Raw genomic sequence first — 21,756 nt, 5'->3', positions numbered from 1 at the left:
AAGGGGTGGAGGAGGAGGGCCAGGAGGGGGACCTGAGGGAGGCCGGTGGCTCGTCTTCCAGGCTGGGCGTGGGCTGGGCGAGGTCCCCAGCCCACCGGGCCGTGCCAACAATGGCCTGTTGTAGAAGGAGGCAGGCAGGAATGCGGCCTGGGGAGTTGGGCGGCGGGGCGGCCGCTGCGGCGGCGGGGCGGGGCCGGGTCTCAGCGGCAGCCTCTTACCTGTCCAGGTAGCTCGCATTTCCAGGCGAGCGGCGGCGCCCGCAGCACCTGTCGCCGGTGCGCGGGCCGGGAGCCCGGCGGGGGACATGGCCTGGTAGCGGCCCCTGGGGGAGACGGTGCGGAGTTCGGTCCGGGACAGGGCAGGCCGAGGGAGGGGAGGTCCTTCCCGGGGCCGCGGGGCCGCAGGCAGCATGAAAAAGAACCAGACGGTGCAGGGCACCTTCAGCAAACTCTTCGGCAAGAAGCACGCCAACCCCCCCAGCACCTCCCTCTACGCCACCAACCCCCCCTGGATTTTCACCCAGGAGGCCCCGGAGGAGGGGATCCGGGACTTTGGTAAGCGGGCCCGGGGTGGTGGCCCGCGGGCCGGCAGGCGGCCCGCGCGGCGGGAAGGGCGGGAGGCGCGGCTCGGCGCGGAGGGAAGGAACACGTTGCAACCTGTGGACGGGCCGGATAGGCGCTGCCGGGAGGGGGAGGCGGCGCGGCCCGGCTGTCCTGGGAAAGGGCCGGCGGGGCAGAGGTGCCGGGAAGGGGGAGACGCTTGCCTCTCGCAGCGGACGCTAGCCCCTCTTCCGAGGTGATCATCCCCTCTCATCCCCTCTACCCCTCCCGGTGGAAGTTAGGTCTGTGTTATTGTCAGAAAGGCTTCCTAGGGTTTGTAGTGCCTACCCTCCCCTGGTAGCGCTGTAGAGTCAGAAATGTACCCCCCCCCCCGCCCCACCCCGGGCTCTGGCTGTGGGTTACCTTATCTTTGCATCTTTTTGCAATTTGCATCCCCTGTAACTGAGGGGAAACCAGTGGGATGGGGACAGGAATTGGCTTCTTGTGTATGGGCTGAGGCTCTGGGCCCAAAGAAGACCCCCCATCCCTGCTTTAGCTCACCTGCCTTCATTGTCACCCCGTTACCTCCACTGACCTTTATGGCCACTATACCACGGCCCACAGAGGAAGTTATAGCCTGGGCCCCTGCTGTTGGATTCCGCTCAGCACCCAGGTTGTCATAGCTGAGACACAAAGCACCTGGACAGGAGTAGGACAAACAAAATGTCACCTCTTCCTGGCCCAGCGGGGGTAAACAGAGCTAACCATATGCCATTTAGCCCTTTCTGAGCCTTTGCTATAAAAAATTAGGTGCATAAGGAGCAGAGGAGAGAGATGACCTCTGATTGGAACTAGCATTTGAGCTGAGAGGGAAGGGCATCCAGCATTTTGCAGAACAAACAGCAGGAGGAGAGGCTAGAAGGGGCAGAGTGGTCTGGAGCCGCAGCTCAGGAACTTACTAACACCTCTGCAAGCCTGTGTCGCAAACACTGACCCCTTGTCAGGTGCAAGGTACCATTCTAAAGTTCTTACGTTGTTGACTTGTTGGACCCTCATCTAGGACTCCCCATCTGGTCGATGATACAGGTTTAATAATTCCTGTTTGTCAGATGGGGAGACAGAGGCACGACCAGATTAAGTAACATGCCCAAGATCACACAGCTTCACGTGGCCGAGCCAGGATTTTGTTAAGTGTACATCTCAATGATTATTAGTAGATTTACTGAGTTGTGCAACCATCACAATTCGATTTGAGGACACTTCCGTTACCCCAAAACCTCCCTCAGGAGGCAGAGCCGATATTTGAACCCAGCTGTTGTGCTCCAGAGACCACACTCTTAGCCGGCTTGAAGAATTTATTTAGTGGGAGGTGAATTTGACTTGAGGGGCACCTGCTGGAGAACGTGTTTCCCACCATGCCTCCCCCACCACACTCCTTTTCTAAGGGGAGACCTCAGAAATGCCTTAGACGCTCCCTCTATTTTTGCCTGCACCGCTCAGGCTGCTGGTGGGGATGGGTCGTGCTGGTGAGAGAAGTGGGGGCATCGTGCCCAGGCTTCACCAGCCTGGGCAGGGCTGGAGTGCAAGGGGGTGGGGGGGCAGCTCCTCCCATCCCCAGGACAGGGCAGGGCCTCCAGCTGACTCAGCCTGGTTGCACCCTGCATGTAGAGGAGTGGAAACAAACATGCCCCCGGCAGGATGGCTCCCCAGTGTTTCCGGGGGGTGTTCCCCAGGGTGCTGGTGGGTGTGGCCAAGGTCCTCTTCCCTGCTGAACAGGACAAGTGCTTGGAGTTGGGACAGGAGGAGCCAGTGTTGGGGATTCCTTGATGGATTGGAGATATCAGACCTGCCCTACAGTCGTGCCTCCACCCACTCCCTGGGCCTCGGTTTTTTTCTTCTGTGAAATGGGGATGATGGCCAGCCTGTCTACAGAATGGCTGCTTGACGTTTGTACACGGCAGTGCTTTGAAGACCCTTAAAAAGAAAAGCCCTAAAGCAAAAACTGGCAAATTATAGCCCTGGCTGAAATCTGGCCCTTGGCCTGTTTTCATAAATAAAGTTTTATTAAAACAGCCAGTCATGCCCATCATTTACATATTGTCTAAGGCTGCGTTCATGCTCCATGAACATGAAAATACCATGCTACGATGGTATTTTCTAGTAGCCTCAGCAGAGACTGTATGGCTCACAAAGCCAAAAATATTTACTAGCTGGGTCTTTACAGAAAAAAAAAAAAAAGATGACACTATTACATGCTTTATTATTATCAGTTATCAGGTCATCTGACTCCGAGCACTTCCTGCCGTTGTCTCCTTTAGCTCCTCTTCCTAACACTGCCGGTAGACCAGAGGAAACTGAGGCATGAAGTGGCCACCTGAAGGTCACAGAGGGCTTGGGATTCGTCTTCCATAGCATCCCTGAGTCTGTAACATTCTCTGCGATGCAGGTGGTATTCGGCCTTAGAGAGCCGGTGGAATGGAGGGGCAAAATCAGTGTGGAGGGATGTGAGAGGATTAAGGCGTAAGTGATCGCTCTGTGACTACAGCCATGTAAAAATCTGTTGGCAGAAGGGTAGGCACGGTGCAGTGGGTAGAATGCAAACAGTCATGTGAAGGTGGTGACCGGTGTGTTTGTCTTTAAACAGTTTCCTTAATGTATAGTCTAATAACTATCAGGAGAGTTTCACTTAATGCAAATGCAGTCCTAATTAAGCCTACTGCCTCCCCACCCCCACCCCCCCAGGGATCCTTAAAGGACACACAATTGTTTTTTTAAGTGCCTGAGACAGCAGAGATGTGGATCTTTGCAAATTCCTTGATTAGGGTTGGACTGCAGCAGCCAGAAAGAAGGCAGTCTTAGCTCTTGGATTAATTAGCCAAGCTTCTTTATTCCCCACCCTCACCCACCCCACGCCAGGCAGCAATGGGTCATTCCACTTGCTGGAGGACTCTGTTTCTTGCTTTGTTCCTCTAAATGTAAATTGTTTTTGTGACAACCGCCTAGGACACTTATTTAAAAATGCAGATTCCTCGGGGTCCTAGTCAGGCACACAAGTCAGAATTGCTGGGCTAGGGCCCTGGGTCTGGATGTTTCACCAGCTGTCCGGTGATTCCTTTGTACAGGGAGACTTGAGATTTGTGGGGTTTCCTTCCCTAGATGGGGCGCGGCTATTCTCTTTCCCCTTAGGACTTTCTGCAGGTCTAAATAAATGCGTAGGGACTGTAGCCAGCTCCTTGTCAGGAGAACCCTAATGCTCCCTACTGTGGCTGCTGGTTCCGGCATCCCTCTCCTGGGGTCCCCTGACCTTGTGTCTCAGGCCAGACTAAAAGGTAGGAAGCCATGAACCCCAGGATCTGAGTACATACTTCCTGTTGGGCCAGGCTGGCACCAGGCTCCCAAGAGCTGACCTGAGAGTTGACCTGTGCCTTGCAGGGGTGTGAAGGAGACTGTTGTTTACGCCTGTCCCCTGGAGGTGTGTGTAGTTTGCTGGCAGGTCAGTGCACACACACACACACACACACACACACACACACACGCCCATTATATAAGCTTCTCTTGTCCCTGTGGTTCAACTCCAGAAAGCCACAGTAGACCAGCTATGGGGTGCTCCTTCTCTCCCAGCCAGTGAATTGGTGACAATAACAATAATGTCACGATGATGATGATGATTATTTACTGACCTTACTTGAGGAAAAATGACACAAAGTCATTTCAGCTCAGGGCAGCTCAAATACTAAAGCGCATCCAGTCACCTGGGACCTTGTTAAGATCAGATTCTGATGTGGTAGGTTTGGGATGGGGGGAGACTGCATTTCCAGCGAGTCCCCAGGTTTGTAGACCTTACTCTGAGTAGCGAGTCCTAGCTAAGAAGCAGAGGGCTGGCCCAGGTGCCGCCCCCTCCAGTCCCCAAGGCCCCTCCCTCTCTGTCCCCCCGCTCCTCTACCTGTGGCTTCCTGCTCCAGCCCAGCCCAACCTTCAGCGTCCCCTCTGTCCTTGGACAAAGGCCTCTCTCTGGTGCCTGGGTCAGGCCTGCTGGGGCTTGCTGGGGCAGACTGGCCTTTTCAGGTTCCTGTCATGTGGACCTGTTAATTAGCAAGGAAGGGGCCTCATTAACGTCATTTGTGGGTTACCTTTGTGGGGCCCACCTGCTGCTTCCCTGAAAGGCTGGGGGTCTTTAGTGGCCAAGGATTGGATGCTCCACCTCAGTGGGGCAGAGGAGGGGGTCTGTTTTTGGGTTCTGGATTATTCTGTGTCAAGGCAACAAACGCCCTCAGCTACAGCCCCACCTTTCCTAAACCTCTGGGATCAGACCCGTGCCAGTGTTCTCAGGGCCATTCGGGGGCTCCTGGCGATTTGGAGCCCCGCACCATCACTCCAGCCCTCCTCTCGTCCCTGCCAGCTCCTTTCCCTCCTCTGATTTTGGGAGGCTTCTTGCAACATCGGAGTAATGATCCTCATTTGACACGTGGGGAAACAGCCTGAGAAAGGGCTCAGAAGTCCTCAGGCAATACATAGGGGGGCTGCCTTGTGACCCCAGACTGATACCTAGGTCCATTTGTTTCTTTTAGGCGGCACTGCATTTTGAGTCTCTGGAAAAACAGGAGACAGAGGGAAAAGATGCTGGATCCCTGCATTCTTTCCCTGCTGTGCTAGCTGTGACCAGAGGGATTCTACAGTCAGGTTGCCTGGGCTTGACTCACCAGCCGTGGAACCTCAGGCAGGGACTTAGCCTCTCTGAACCTCAGTTTCCTCATCTGCAAAATGGGAATAATAAGAGTGCCTCCCCCAAAGCTTGTGAATGGGAATGTAGAATCATGCCTAGCTTATAGACATTTGCATTTTTATTATTAATTTTACCTGTAGTTTGGACTTGTCTGGGATTTGGGGAAAGAGAGAAATGGTGGTCCCAAACCTCGCCTCCATAGAGATCTCCAGGCAGCTTTGGGACTAAGGGAGGAAGGGCATTTTACCAGGCTTTCAACCCTGAACTCCATGAGCAAAGAAATGCCAAAGAGCCAGTGAGAGGCTGCTCCTCTGGGCAAGAATGGGAGAAAGCGAGGCCTGGCAGGGAGGTAGGAGCTGTGCCCAGCCCGCAGCTTCCCCAAAGCTGGCCACCCCGCCTCCACCACACTGCGCGGGCACGCGCACGCGCACGCGCACACACATGCACACACACGAAGAGAACCAGTTTGGGGAGAGGCAGCAAGCCATGCGAATGTAAAGCCCTGCATCATTTGTGCCCCGAGCCCAGCGCTACAAGTCAGGCACCTTGTTTGGGTCCAGGCATCACTGATGATTCTGTGACCCTGAGCCAGCCCCGCCCTCTCTGGGTCTTCCATATGCAAAGAGCAGCCCCAAATGTCTGGACTCAGAATTCTCTTCAACAAGAGAGCAAAGGGCCACCCTCCCCGTGGCTGTCACCCATGGATACAGGTTACTTACCCTTAATTTGCCAGTGACACACCCTGATTCAAGCTCAGAGCCAAACCCTTGGTAGAGCCAGCTAAGGTGGGGCAGAGGGAGTGCCATGATGCTAATAGTGATGATGATGATGATGATGATGATGATGATGATGATGATGATGTTGATGATGGTGATGGTGATAGGCAGCCCTCCCAGTTACTGAGCAGAAACGGTCTGCTAGGTGCTGTGCTAACCTGTTACACAGTTTATCTGTCATTCAGCCTTACCCCAGCCCACCCGGCAGGGATCATTGCTCACATTTACAGACATGAGGAAGCGGCCTCGAGAGATCTAGCGACATGCCCAGGGCCCCACAGTTAATAAGGGACAGAGCAGGGACTGAGTCACATTCATCTGGGCACTAAACCAGCAGCCTGGACCCCACACCATTCTGCCTCCCCCTCCCGGCTGAGGAGCTGTGGCCTGCCTGGGTGTCTCCTTGCTTTGCCTTGGCCTTCTCAGAGCCCAGGCAGCCTCAGCCTCCATGTAAATACCCCTCGGCCCAATGGCAGCGTCGGGTTCTTGGGTGGGGGGGGGGGGGGGCGTGGAGAAGGGGAGCTGCCGTCCCCGGGTTGATGTCTGAGGGGAAGTCTTCCTGCTGAAACAGGTGTGGCCACCCAGAGTTATTTTTGAACCAGGTTTTTGGATATTAGGTGGTATTTACGTGAACTCAAATCCTTGAGGAAGTGTAAATGAAAAGCTGCCTTTGTTTCCTGTCAATCGGTGAGAGAGAAATGTGACCAAACGCAAAGGGATCCCGTGTCCAATCTTCTTAGAGGCTTTCATTTGGAGGGAAGCTGGGACTGTTTTCATGATGAAGTCTGGGTACATGGAGGCAGATCGGAATTTCCTCCTTTATCACTTGGTTCTCTTTAGAGGCGTTTGCCAAACACAGAGGCTTGTTTGTATCTTGACGGGGCTGTGGTCCACCTGGGGCTCAGGCTCTGCTCAGAGCCTGCTCCTAGGGTCTCCCAAGGCTTCCTGGCTGCTGGAATTGCTCCTGGGGTTTCCTGAAAGTGCCCCCTTTCTCTGGAAGCTTCTGGGTCTGTGGTGGTTCTCTCTACTTTCCTGCCTTCTGAGTCCCACTGGGACTCAGGTGTATCTCTGGGCTGTGACCTCCGCGATCCCTAAAGACTCTTCCAGTGGGTAAGGGATCGAGTAAAAAGACAGACAGAGGGAGTTTCCAGGTTTCAGGGTGGACAAGACCCTAGGGTAGCATCTTTTCTTATTGAGCAGTCTCATTGTGTCTTCAGAGGGCACGTCGTCCACCCTCCTCTTTCTCACTCCCTTCACCTCCTCACTTTCCCTTCCTGCTTCAAGAGGTAGCCTGGCCCTCCTTTATCTTGTCAGTTGATGAGGGGGCTGCTTCTCAGGAAAGCCCATTCTAGCATCACCGATACTGTGATTAGAGCCGAGTTCATTTACTTCAGAGGAAAGTCCCCAAAATTGGACTCAATTGTCCTTCTGTTTAGTTTGGACCTTGACCTTGAGGTTTGGAAAGGCCTAGCCCTGACTTGAACTCGTGGAGGGCCTAGCTCATGGTGGTGGCCACTCTTGCTTCACCTGCTGGTGGGCCTTTACCAGTCAGGAACGGAGCCCAGGTATGAGGGCCCCAGGGAAAGTCTGTCAGATTCTAGCCACATCTCTCTTTTCTTTCTTAAAACAACATAAATTTATTATCTTAAGTTCTGTCGTCAGAAGTCTGACAGTGGTCTCACTGGGCTAACATTAAAGTGCCCACAAGACTCTTCCTTCCTGGAGGTTGTAGAGGAAAACCTGTTTTCTCAGCTTCTCCAGCTTCTAGAGGCCGCCTGCCTTCCTTGGCTCGCGGCCCCTTCCATCTTCAAAGCCAGCAATGGCCAGTGGAGTCTTTCTCACATCACACCGCGCTGACTCTGCTTCGGTCACCACATGTCCTGCCCTGACCCCAGGCACACTTCTTAGAACTGGGGAATCCAACTGGATTTCCAAGAGGTGCCCCAGTCTGGCACTTGCCTCCAGCCCGCCTTGTGAAAACAACCACAGACCAAGACAACAGTGCCTCCCAGTCAGGGCTGAGTCATGGAATCTATGAGGTAGTTAGAGCCGTGGAATCTGCGAGGTGGTTAGGGTGTCTGCGCCAGAGTCCGCGTGGGGGTCAGATTCGGCTCGGCCCTGGCATGCGCATGGCCGGGGGCAAACTCTTTCACCCCCAGAGCCGCTCCGGGGCTCCAGCCAAGCCTCCCTTACCCTCAGATAGCCCCGTGCCCCTCACAGCCTGTCCTCCCATCCACACCCTGTACACGCAGGATTAGGATTCCCTGCTCTGCAAGCAGTGCCTGTAATGGTTCGGAGATCAGCCCTGGAACAGAAACCCCCGCTTCACCACTTACTCTGAGACTTTGGGCAAGTGATTAGACCTCTCTGTGCCCCAGTTTCCTCGGAGATCAGCCCTGGAACAGAAACCCCCGCTTCACCACTTACTCTGAGACTTTGGGCAAGTGATTAGACCTCTCTGTGCCCCAGTTTCCTCATCTGTAAAATGGGGATGATGATTACCAATTGCACGGAACTATTTTTAAAATTAAGTGAATTAATGATGAGCAAGATGCTTAGAACCGTGCCTGGCCCATTAAAATTGCTCTGTAAGGGGCTCCTGGGTGGCTCCATTGGTGAAGCATCCGACCCTTGGTTTCAGCTCAGACCATCGTCTTATGGTTTGTGGGTTTGGGCCCCGTGTTGGGCTCCTCGCAGAGCCTGCTTGGGATTCTCTGTCGCCCTGTCTCTCTGCCCTTCCCCTGGTCGTTCTCTCTCTCTCTTTCCATCTCTCTCTCTTTCAAAAATAAATAAACATTAAAAAAAATGAAATTGCTGGGGTGCCTGGGTGGCGCAGTCGGTTAAGCGTCCGACTTCAGCCAGGTCACGATCTCACGGTCCGTGAGTTCGAGCCCCGCGTCGGGCTCTGGGCTGATGGCTCAGAGCCTGGAGCCTGTTTCCGATTCTGTGTCTCCCTCTCTCTCTGCCCCTCGCCCGTTCATGCTCTGTCTCTCTCTGTCCCAAAAATAAATAAACGTTGAAAAAAAAATTAAAAAAAAATGAAATTGCTCAATAAGTTTTATCTAATATTATATTATTACGACTATTACAGTGATCTTGCCAGGTTGCTCCCCTTCTAAAGCTCCCGGGCACACAATAACACTAGCCACCGATATCCTGATAATTCAGCTGTAGTGAGGAGGCTGCATAGATCCCAACACGAGTGCAGAGATGAAATGATTAGAAAAAGGTCAGCCTGTGAGATGCCTCTCTCACTATCCCTGTGTTAACCCCACCCCACCCCTAGTCCTATTAAGGGCCCAGCAGCCATATCACACACGTGGAATTTAGAACTTTGGTGTCCACACAGCACTATCTAGGGAATGTCCCAGGAGATCCTAGTGTCAACACACAGACTCTCGGAAGCCAGAGAGAATCAGGCGGGCTTTAGTGGGAGCTATTGAGTTTTCCCATTATCTCTACTTCTCTGGTTTCTGACTGGGCCAAACCTGCACTCTTATCCCTCCTCTCTTTTCCCCCCACCTGCTCCCTGGGAGCTTCATCTCTGGTCTCAGGTGTGGAGTCTGGGAGGGAATAGACAGCCGTGTCTGCCTGGAGGGTGTGGGGCAGGGCACTGCTGGGAACTGCAGTTTCTGGGACATGCGGGGCGCGCAGCACAGAGAACTCACCATTTAGACCCCTGTTGAGAGGTGGAGAATCTTGAATGCACCAGCCACTCTCTGCCTGATAGGGCGGCACCCCAAGGGCTCTGTGTCAAGTTCCTGTGACATTCTCAGGAGCCTTTATGTCACATTCAAAACCCAGATCCTCACATAGAGACAGGGCTGTGGCTGTAGGTGTTGGAATTTGGGGTTAATGTATTCTGATCTCGGGACCCCCCTGAGAAGCCCAGTCTTTCTTGAATAAATCTTTTGGCCTTCTTGCAATTTTTGCCCCTGAAGTCAAGTGCAAAGGGAAAAGTAATCACAATTTGTTCAATGTTCCAGTTGTAGGATTCTGGTTACTCAGGATTTTGACCTTTCTTCTCTTTCCCCTTTGGCTGTAAGAGGAACAGAAGGTCCCTCGTGCCCCCTTAAATGGGTGAAAGCCTTCCTTGCTCATGACCGACAGAGTCGGGCGTCCACAGGGACCCCTGCTTCTCGGAGGTGACAGTGTGAACCTGGGGTAGGCTGTGAAATCCTTTTCTTTTTTTTTTTTAATTAAAAAAAAATTTTTTTTAACATTTTTATTTATTTTTGAGACAGAGAGAGACAGAGCATGAATGGGGGAGGGGCAGAGAGAGAAGGAGACACAGAATTGGAAGCAGGCTCCAGGCTCTGAGCCATCAGCCCAGAGACCGACGCGGGGCTCGAACTCACGGACCGTGAGATCGTGACCTGAGCTGAAGTCGGACGCTCAACCAACTGAGCCACCCAGGCGCCCCTGTGAAATCCTTTTCAATGAGCATTAAGGGTCATGAGGAAGGTTGGTTGAGAAAACATGAATGGCTTCTCACACCCTCCCCACTGCTACAGAAACAGCCCAGAACACAGACCCAGGAACTAGAGGAAGAGAAAGGCCTTTGCAGCATCTTCCTACAGGGGAAGGGACCCTGTCTGTTGAGCACTTACTATGTGTTGACCACACCGACTCCTCATAACAGTCCTATAAGGTTGGCACTAACATCACTCCCATTGTACAGATAGGAAATCTAAGGCCCAGAGAGCTTAAACACTGCCAGAGAGTGGCTGAGCTGGGGATTTGTACTAGGTCACATGGGCCCTACTGTCTTTCTGCCCTGCCCTCGACGGTAAAACAAATGGAACCATGGTCACACCGCTGATGGTTTGGGATTAGGGCTAAGGAAATCTTGTGTTAGAGGACCCCAGAAGGTGGGCCCCAGCACCCCAGTCCAGAAGGTGCTGGGGCCACTGGGGACAGCAGGTGACCTCACCTGCTCTGCTGGTTCCAGATTAGAAGTTCAAACACTTGACAGGATCTTGTTATGTAAGAGGTGCTGAGCTGAGTCAGATGGGCCAAATGCAGAGCCTGGCTCTCCTCCCTCGGAACTGCGGGGCAGGCTGACTCAGTTGTCCCACATGCCTTTGATCTCCAGCTCACGGCCTCCTGCACTTATCTCCTCCAGGTGGGATCTATTATGGAGATAATCGGTTTGACTCTGTGAGTGAGTCAGGGACAGCCACGCTGAAAGCTCGGCCAAGAGTTCGGCCCCTGCTGACCTTCCTTCCACTTGTGAGTACGGTTCTGCACTGGGGTGTGGGGGTCTGCTCTGGACGGGCCACAGAGGAGGCAGCCCCACCTGCCCTAGCCCAAGCGGACATCAGCCTCACCCTCTGTCCATTCGCTTCCTTCCTGCTGCCAACCAGGGTGGCTTCTGGGAGGAGGCGTGGCTGAGACTCATAGCGGGAAGGCTGAGATTGGGGCGGTGGGTCTGCTCCTCCATGTTGAAACCCGAGGAGAGGTTACGGGGACTTTGTGTGCAGTGGCAATGCAGAGATGGGTGCCTCTAGCCAAGCAGGATTCGTATTCATGCTCTGCATCGACCACTGCCTGCTCCGTGCCAGGCCTTGCATTGGACGGAGGCACACAGAGGTGACTGAGCCAGCTCTCAGGGAAGGACAAGAATGAGTAAACATTGTTGGAACAGAGGTCAGAGAACAGGCAGCCAATCCAGCCACAGGTGGTCAGGAGGACTTCCCGGAAGAGGTAACACCTGAGCTGTCTTAAAGGACAAATAGCAGTGACCCTTGGGAGAAGGGCATCGGGGACAGAATTGTTTGTGGGTCTGCAATCACAGGAAACCAAAAACTCCCTTCTGGAGCCGTGGTTGGGCTCTTTTTTTTTTTTTTTTTTTTTTTCTTTTTTCCCAAGAGAGATAGATTCAAAATAACTGCTGACTGGTTCTATTTACTGTGATACAAGTTCCTGGGTTTTCTGGGAAAGTATAGACCAGCACTGTCCAATAGAAATATAACGCAAGCCCCATATGTCATTTAAATTTTTCTAGTAACTGGGGCACCTGAGTGGCTCAGTAGGTTAAGCGTCCGACTTTGGCTTGGGTCATGATCTCATGGTTCATGAGTTTGAGCCCCGCATTGGGCTCTGGCCTGATAGCTCAGAGCCTGGAGCCTGCTTCGGATTCTGTGTCTCCCTCTATCTGCCCCTCCACTGCTTGCACTCTGTCTCTCGCATGGTCTCAAAAATAAATAAATGTGAAAAAAAATTTTAATAAGGTTTAAAAGAATAAATGAATAAATAAAATAAAAAATCAAATGTTCTAGTAACTGCACTGAAAGTAAAAAGAAATAGGCAAGATTAGGGGCGCCTGGGTGGCTCAGTCAGTTAAGCATCCAACTTCGGCTCAGGTCACGATAACACGGTTTGTGAGTTCAAGCCCCGTGTCGGGCTCTATGCTGACAGCTCGGAGCCTGGAGCCTACTTGGGATTCTGTGTCTCCCTCTCTCTCTGCTCCTCCCCCGCTCATGCTCAGTTTCTCTCTCTCTCTCTCAAAAATAAATAAACATTGAAAAAAACTTTTAAAAAGAAATAGGCAAGATTAATTTTAATAATATATTTAAGTTAATCCAATATATTCAAAAGATTGTCATGTCAACATTTAATTGGTGTTAACAAATACTACTGAGATGTTTTACATTCATTTTTTCATACTAAGTCTTTGCAATGATGTACTACACTTAGAACATGGGGAGCCTGGGTGGCTCGGTCAGTTAAGCCATCACTCTTGGTTTCAGCTCAGGGCATGATCTCACAGTTCGTGAGTTCGAGCCCCGCGTCAGGCTCTTCACTGTCAGTGTGGAACCTGCTTGCGATTCCTGCCCCCCCCCCCCCAAACCCCCGTCTCTCTCTCTGCCCCTCTCTGGCTCAGGCTCACTCTCTCTCTCAAAATGAATAAATAAATTAAAAAAAAAAAAAAAAAGAATATATGCATCCCACTTCTGACTAGTGACATTTCACTGGGGCCAGTGGCTACTGTATTGGACTGTAGTATAGTGGCCCAGGTCTAGAGCCTTAACAGCCCCATGAATTGCAGGTTGGCTCCTGTCCGTCAGGACTGGTTCCTGGTTGGGGCAACATTATCACTGCGGGCCATGAGGATTCGTGCCACGGAGACTAACAAGGCATCTGATCGCTAACACTTCCTGGCCAACTACCTCCCTCTCCGTCACCTGATTTTTTTGGTTTGTCCAACCTTACCAACCCGACCCTGAGATTCTAGGTGGGAGAGACCGAGTCTTATCCTCCTTGCGGCAACCCCAAGGCCTGTATGTGGAGGGCTGACTCACAGGCCTCTGGGAATACAACTTTAGGTAATTTATTTTCGGCAACTTGTGGACGTTATAGACAAATATAGGAAGTACAACACCACCGACAAAAAGGTATAAAGCAAATGAGTCAGCCCCTATGTTTCTAGAGATGCATAAAACTGTCTACAGGGGTCATTGCCCCCATAAATGCAGATGAAATAATTTTGAGATCTTCTGTTGCTGATGGTGAATTAGATCCTCTCCCCTCACCCACCCCCAAGACACAGACCCACCCATACCCGTTCTGGTTGTTAAAATACTGAAGGAAATGACTGTTGCCCATGAGGGGCTCCAGCCACTGAAGAGTTTTATAGTAAATGCCGCACAGTGAGTTTGTTCTGATTGGCCGAAAGCCTCTACCCGACACACCCACTTCCTTCAGTAATAAGGGCGTGTCCCAGCCGTTCTGCCCGCCTCTCTTCTGGTTTGGGCCCTCCAAGGCGTGCCCGGGGGACTGCAGCAGACCTCCGGCTGAGCCGAAGGCTGGGGGGCATGGGAGGAGTTGATGGAGGGCAGGGGGAGGGGGAAACACTGGAGTGGGCTTGGCTGGCTGGTCAGGCCTGGAGATCCAAGACCGTTTTCTGGGGCCCAGTCCTCCAGGCCAGGCTAAGCCAATCAGGAGACGGGGTGGGGGACTTCTCCCCAGCAAATCCACAGCCCCTAGCTGGTGAGGGCAAGAGAACAAAAGTCCTGATGAGTTGACGACAGAAACTCATCGGGTCCACACCAGCCTCATTTCACAGAGGCAGGAATTCAACCCTAAAAGGGGAAGTTCACTCCTTGCCTTCAGTGCCAGCTGAACAGGCAAAAGCAGGGGAAGCAGCTTGCGAGGTCCCATCCAGGGGCATGACCGTGTGATCGGGGCTAATACCCCCCGCCCCCCCCCCAGCACTTACGGTGTCTCAGGCACCATTTCAAGTGTCTCCAGTGTGTTAACAGAGTCGACAGAGCCACCCCGTCAGGAAGGCGCTGTTGTTAATTCCCATTTTACAGATGGGGAAATTGGAGCACAGAATGGGAAAGTAACTTGCTTAGGGTCACACAGCTCATGAGCGGCAATGCTGGGATCTGGAGCCCCACAGCCAGGCTCCAGGATCCAAGTTCTATTCAGGCCCTCCTATTCTGCCCTCCACCCACAATCTAGAAGCTTTTTTCTTCCCTCCCAGCGCCAGCCTGCAGGCCACCTGCATCTCCCCCGCCTGCCTCTCTGAACCCCTGTCCAGCATCTGGGGCCTGCTGGACACCAGGGTCTCTTGCCTCTTTGGGGTCATAGACTCTTTTGAGACCTTGATGAGTCTGTGGACCACATAAGTGCAATTTTGCTTAAAATTTCAGCAGAGGCCCCTCTGGGGCCCCCAGAAGCCCCCTCAGTGATGAACCTCTAGATTAGGAACCCTTAGCCTGATGGCTCATATCCTGGGGACATCCCTGTGCTCCTGATCCAGGTCACAAGATAACAGAGCAGCCTCAACCTCGTCTTTCATCATGTGCTGCTGGATGCAGGGACACCCAACTCCTCTCCCTTAGGCTCTGGACACGGTCGTTTGCTTTCTTCCAGCTGGGACAGGAGGCTGTGAGAATGAGAACCAGGAGGACGAGGTCCTCGTGGGTGTGGGTTCACACACAGATACACACGTGTGCACAGCCCGCCCCCACAGCCCCACCAAGTCAAGGTGGGTGGGGAGCTGGGCCGGTGCCCAAGCCCTGCCTGACACTGTCCCGGCCAGGCGGGCCTCACCACTCCCTAGCTTCCCTTCCCATACTCAGAGGGCACCTCCTAGGCCAGGCTACCCCGGGGCAGGGGAGGCACAAGTCAGCAGTGCCCAAGAAACCAGGTAACAGGCCCAGCAAGGCCCATGCTCTTCCTGGCGTTTCCTCACTCTGCTTGAGACGGAGGGGCAGAGAACTAAGGAATACTTTCGCAGGCAGCTGGTAGCCAAAAGCCAGTTATGAAAAGCACCTCTGGATCCCTTGGTGACTGGGATGGGACCCAACTGATCCTCGAGTAGCTGGCACTGGTCTGGCTCTGCCGCTGGGCTGCAGGAAAGGCCGAGACCTTCCTCTCCCTGGGCCTCTGGCTCCTCCCCCATCAATGGGGGTTATACCACGTGGTCCTTCGGGGTCTCCCCAGCTGTGACTTTCTGTGTTAAAATAACTCCTAACGGTGATGCAGGAGGCCCCCCACAAGAAGCCAGGCCCCTCACAACACATGGACCACTGCTTGAGCTCTGTTTCCACTGCTGAAAAGTGGGTGTTCCAGCCACCCTGCTTCCTGCTCTGAGAGCCCTGAGATGTGGGTCAGTATCACCAAGCTTCAGGGGTGCCTGGGTGGCTCAGTCGGTTAAGTGTCCGACTTCTGCTCAGGTCATGATCTCGTGGCTCGTTTGTTCTAGCCCCTCATTGGGCTCTGTGCTGACAGTGTGGAGCCTGCCTGGGATTCTCTCTCTACCTCTCTCTCTCTCCCTCTCTCTCTCCTCCTCCCCCATCTGCACTCGCTCACTCCCTCTCTCTCAAAATAAATAAACTTAAAAAAAAAAATCATCAAACCCCAGAAGTGGGGAGGACCCTGGCACTCATCAGAATGAGAAAACCTGGGGCGCCTGGGTGGCTCAGTCAGTTGAGTGCCCTACTTCAGCTCAGGTCACGATCTCGTGTTTGTGGGTTCGAGCCATGCATCAAGGTCTGTGCTGAAAGCTCAGAGCCTAGAGCCTGCTTTGGATTCTGTGTCTCCCTCTCTCTCTGCACCTCCTGTGATCATGCTCTGTCTTTAAAAAAATAATAACAAATAAATAAAATAAAATAAAATAAAATAAAATAAAATAAAATAAAATAAATGAGAAAACTGAGGCCTGGGATAGGGAGGGTCCTGCCCAGGTTACACAGCTCAGTAGAGGCAGAAACGAAACCTGAGCCTTGGTTTCCTCCCAATCCAGTCCTGTCCATGCCACCATGGGCCTGGGCTGAGTGGAGGAAGGATCCTTTGTCTCCACTTACTGCTACCCCTGAGGGGAGGCTGGACCCAAGACTCAAGCCAGAACTTGCCCAAGCTTTCCAGAGCTGAGCTGATCGAACAGCCGGTAGTGAGAAGCTTGTACTTCTCTCTGGGGCTCCCTCTTGCCCTCCCCTAGTCTGAATCAAACCATCTCCAGGGTGACGCATATGAGGAATTAAAAATTAAATGTCAGTGTGGCAAATATAGGGAAACTGGCTGGACAGGTCCCCAGGGGTGCCCCAGGCGGTGAGAGCTTCCTGGGTCACTCCACCCTGTGAGTCAGGCAGGCCTGGCTGTGCCTGGGGAGGTGTCAGGCTGGGCTCAGGGGAAGAAGCTCTACCCGCTCTGGGTCCCTCCCCCCTCTTCCCCTGCACCTGGAAACTCAGAGTCAGCTGGATTTCTGCTTTCCACTCTGCCCCCCTTTCAGCTCATCTCTGAACTCAAGGCCCAGGCTCCCTTTGGGGTTGAGGCTTGAGCTCCTTGGGGTGAGCCTGGCAGGGCAGTCATGATTGGTTTTTGGCTGATTCATGTGGCTGATGTTAGCTGGAAGGATTTCGAGGTGAGGGAGGACTATTTGGGTGGGGGTACAGGATGGAGCCTCCCATGCCCATGGGAGCCCACTGCCTCCTCTACCCACCTGGCTCCTTCCCTCACAGTGAGGGCCTTGCCCTGAACCTTTCCACCCCCCTCCTCCCCACAGACAGCACCCCCTTGGCCACTTTATGGGCTCAGGGATATGCGTAGCCCCCACTTGGGCCGCACTCAGGAGAACTAACTGGGGAGGAAGCCTAGAAGTGGACTCGGGGCCATTTAAGCGGGCATGGGGGCGTGTCTAGGGGCCTTTGTACCTGGGGCAAGGTCAAGATGGGGGTGGTATGGGCTCCAAGGGCATGTCCGCCTGATCCCATGGACTCTTCTCCCTGTAGAGAACCAAAGCAGGGCCCCCACAGCACAGAGTCTAGGGGCAGGGCCCTGCGTCCAAGAGCAGTTTGGGATAGCCGGTAGGCTCAGAGAAAGATGACGTCGTTAGTAGAGATTCTTCTCTGACCCCCAGGAGGGAGTTTGAGCTGTGGCAGAAGGTAGAGGCCACAGTGGAGGAAGAAATCAAGCTCTTTTAGAAAATGCTCACTGGCGCCCCACTTCAAAGAAGCGTCTCTGTGGAGAACACACAGTTGACCTTCTTGACCGTCTACGTCCTGCCCCTGGCCAGCACCCCCTACCCTCACACTGCTGGTCAAAGCCAAGCAGCAACTAGCTGGGCTTCACCAGCTGGGGGCTTTGGGTACCCGGAGGGGGTTTCCCTATGGCTCTCACTCTGGGGTTCCATCCCCCTGCTCCCGCAGACAACAGTGGTTCCCTCAATCATGGCCGACTCTAAATCTGACTCAGGGTCATTTCCCTTACCCCCTGCAGATCCACACCCCCCTTGTTAGGTGCCCCAACCAAGCTCCAGGAGCACTGTGGTGAGGAGGCTTGCATTATTATCACAATGTGCAGCTAAGACTCAGAGCTGGCCCACGCCCAAGGTCAACCATGTGTTGCCCATTGGCCAAGCCCTTGGTGACCCACCCTTGGGGTTTGGCTGGATTTTGAGGAATCCCAGGCATGAGGATGTATGTGTCCCAGGCATGAGGAGGGCAAGAGGGTAGGGCTGTAGCCGTCAGTGGGGCGAGCCCTGTCCCCCTGAGACCTTGGTGGGGCTCTGACTCCCTAAAACTTTAAAGGGAAGATAATCTACCCTCAAATAGTGAGTGTTTTTCGCCCTTCCTCCTTCTCAACTCTGAAACATTTGCAGTCAAGGGTAGTAGGGGACCCTCACCACAGGGAAGCACCTGTCTCAGGATTCAACTAGAGACACCCTGGAGGCTGTGCCTGGAGCAGTCTCCAAGTTCTTGGGCCACCGCTAACCCCTGAGCTATGTTAGGACCTGAGAGAGGAGAGGCTCGGGGAAATTACCTTTCTTGACTACTAACTCTGCAGGATCTCTTTAGGTATGTGGTGGCCTCTGGTGTCCTAACAAACCCAAGGGAAGTGGGACATCTCCATCTTACAAATAAGAAAGCCGATCCTTAGAAGGCGAGAGAGGGGCACACTTATTGAGCACTGACCGTGTGTCAGATACCACCTTTGATTCCTTTGAGATGATGGAGTTAAGATTGCCAGTCTGGTCTGCCTGACTCCAAAGTTTATGTTATGTTTTTTGTTTTGTTTTGTGTTGTTTAAGTAGGCTCCACTCCCAACATGGGGCTTGAACTCATGACCCTGAGATCAAGAGGTGGGGGCGCCTGGGTGGCTCAGTCGGTTGGGTGTCTGACTTTGGCTCAGGTCATGATCTCGCGGTTCATGAGTTCTAGCCTGGGTTGGGCTCTGTGCTGACGGCTCAGAGCCTGGAGCCTGCTTTGGAGACTGTGTCTCCCTCCCTGTCTCTCTGCCCCTCCCCTGCTCATGCCCTGTCTCTGTCTCTCTCAAAAATAAATAAGCATTAAAAAAAAAAAAAAAAAAAAAAGAGTTTCATGCTCCACCGACTGAGCTAGTCAGGTGCCCCGAGTTCATATTTTAAAAAAAATAACTATTGTATTGGATTTTTTTTTTAATTATGAAGGAAACAGAAGTTCATTGTTAAGAACTGAGAAATAGAGACACGTATAAGGAAGAAAAGAAAAAGAAATATTCTTGGAGTGGTGCCCCCGCCCCCAGCCTCCCCAGCAACTAATCATTGCTGGATAACTTTCCAATATACTAGGCTGTGATGCTTTGGAAAGGGCTGCTTGACTGAGCCACGGAGCTGACTTGCACCCTGTGTGAACAGGGCGAGTGAGATGATCAATGATCTTAGCTTCTAGGCGTTGTCCCGGTGTTGGGACAGGGAGGGGCTGAGGCCCAGTTTCAGGTGGAATGCCCCACCTGGCAGAGCCAGGGCTGGACTTTGCCCCAGGCATTAAAGCGGGGACCACGCTCAGGCTGCTGAGCAGGGAGGGGCGTGGCCATGACCGGGGGGCGCGGTCACGCCGGGAGGGGCGTGGCCATGGCCGGCTGCCCGCGGGCAGAGGGGGTGCTCAGAGGGTCTTTCGCCTGCCTCTGGTTGGTTTCTCCGCACACGAGTCGGTGTGCCCCTCTCTTGATGTGGGCTGCCATCCTCGAAGGGCCACACGCCCCTCTCCTCCGTGTATGTTTGAGACGCATGCCAGCCTCCAACGTCAACAGCACCCTGGGGCATGGGCCTGTCATTTTCTCAGGACCAGCTCGCCGAGTGGCGCGCGGCCAGCTCAACTGACTGCCGCAGTCAAAGTCCCTTGTCTGAGGTCAGCAGTGACCTCAAGCCCAGCCCTGCCCGCTTGGCCTCACCCTGTGGCTCCAGAACTCCTCCTTTATTCCAGACGGAGAACCATCTGGAGACAACGGCGCCTCCTGTCATGGAAATGCGGCCCCGAGTGCCTAGGCCACTGCCCACCAGGCGGAGGGTGAGCCGAGTCACAGGCAGGACACCTTCTGGGCCTGCATTCGGAGCACCATGGTTGAAGCGACCCTTAGCAAGCGGTTACAAACGAGGCAGGGAGGCCCAGAGACAAGTGACTTTGCTCGGAGTTGAATGGGGGTAGGGTTGGCTCCAGAACACAGGCTTTCCACCTCTCCTGCACTCTTCCGACCTTTCAGTCATGTAACAAACTTGTTGCGTTGTCCATTCTGTGCTCAGCATGAACAAAGAATTAGCTGTTACTTGACCCAACAGGAGACTGGGCTTGGACAGCAGAGACTACACTCACCTATGACAGGTTCCGTCTGTGCTGGAGAAGCGTGAGGGCAATACTATGGTGGCAAAGAGGGTAGGCCCTGACGTTCCAGTTTTGGCCCTGCCGCTGACTAGCTGTGTGACCTTGGGCAATGCTCTTACCCTCTCTGTGCCTCAGATTCCTCTTCTGTAAAATACAAACAACCTGCCTCGTAGGGTCACCATGGGGGACTTACTGGGCTGCTACATGTGAGGTACTCATAATCATGCCTAGCACATAGTAGGCACCTAAATAATTGTCAGCTGTGATAATAGTGCACACAGGAAGACACGGGGTAGAGAAATTAACTCCAAGGAAGGCTTCATGGACAAGGGGCATTTAATCTGGGGTTTAAAGGGTAACTAGGAGTTTTCCAGGCCAAGAAGAGCATCCTAGGCAACGTCAGGGCAAGAGCAAGGCTCTTGCTCTCAGGAGACCCAAGAAGACATGGGAATGAATCCCAAGCAGCTGCAGTGGTTCTCAACAGGTGGGGGAGGAAGGTGTGACTAAATCATCTAGGGGCTTTTTCAAGCTATTCACCGTCCCCCAGAACCTCCAAAGGGTGGTGTCTCTGGCTTACCGAGGATCCCTGCTGCGAGGAGCCCACTTGCTCATGAGTGAGTCGGGTCCCCATGTGCACTGGAATGGGAAAAGGATGAGAACCACTAGCTGGAGCCCAGGGATTGTGGGGTAGATGGGGAGAAGATGGCAGGAGCTGCAAAGGGGACAGCTTACGAAAGGTCTCAACTGCCATGCGAAGGTGCTTGAATTTCATCCTCTGGACCAATGGAAGGCTTCTGAGCAGGGAAGCGGCTTGCTTTGAGATCCATTTTGGAAAGAACATCCTGGCATCAGGTTTGAAGAATGGAGTGAGGCAGAGGCCAGGGAAGTATCTGGAGATGATGACACTAGTCTGTCTATCTGTCTGGGTAAGAGACAAGACAGTGAGGACTGAAGAAGGGATGAGCTTGAGGGGTGGCAAGAGGGAGGGCCCCAGGAAGTGCCTGGCAGATTTGGGTGACAAGCGGGGTGTGTGGGTGATGACTGGGTTGCCTGGAAAGACAGTGTTATAACTGGCTGTGTGTCCCTGGGGAAGTCACTTAACCTCTCTGTGCCTCTTTCCTTTTCTGTAAAACGGAGGGAGCAATAACAGCACCTATGTCATCAGGTTGTGATGGAAAGTAAATGAGTCAAGAGACAGAAAACACAGAACGGGGGCATCTGGGTGGCTCAGTTCATTGAGCATCCAACTTCACCTCAGGTCATGATCTCACAGTTCCTGAGTTCGAACCTCACATCGCGCTCGCTGCTGTCAGCGCAGAGCCCTCTTCCAGCCCTCTGTTCTCCTCGCTCTCTCTGTCTCTCCCCCATTCACAATCTCTCTGTCTCTGTCTCTCAAAAATAAATAAACACTTAAAAAATACTAAAAAAAGAAAACACAGAAAGAGCACCTGGTGCAGAGTAAGTGCTAGGAAGTCAGTGGCTGCTGTTATTATTGCTGAGACTGGAAGGACTGGGGATGGTGGGAGAAGGTGTGAGGCGCTGATATCCGGTGGATAGAGATGCTCTGAGGCCCTCTCTGCACCTTCTCTTTTTTTTTTTTTTTTCAACGTTTATTTATTTTTGGGACA

The 21,756-nt window shown here is 53.2% G+C and overlaps 1 protein-coding gene across 1 annotated transcript in view; it reads left to right on the top strand.

Moving 5' to 3' along the window:
• The first annotated feature begins 219 nt into the window (after positions 1–219).
• The window catches only part of CB2H6orf132 (chromosome B2 C6orf132 homolog), a 34,553-nt gene continuing 13,016 nt past the window's right edge, over positions 220–21,756 (top strand). The window contains exons 1-2 of the mRNA XM_086708385.1: positions 220–554; positions 11,164–11,270. Of these exons, the coding sequence (XP_086564511.1) occupies positions 410–554; positions 11,164–11,270 (252 nt within the window). The 5' untranslated portion in view covers positions 220–409. The remainder of the gene's footprint in view (positions 555–11,163; positions 11,271–21,756) is intronic.

This window comes from Puma concolor, chromosome B2 (genome assembly GCF_028749965.1).
Source record: "Puma concolor isolate L17-30 chromosome B2, mPumCon1.1.hap2, whole genome shotgun sequence".
Classification (NCBI taxonomy): domain Eukaryota; kingdom Metazoa; phylum Chordata; class Mammalia; order Carnivora; family Felidae; genus Puma; species Puma concolor.
This window is presented reverse-complemented; position numbering and strand designations above follow the sequence as displayed.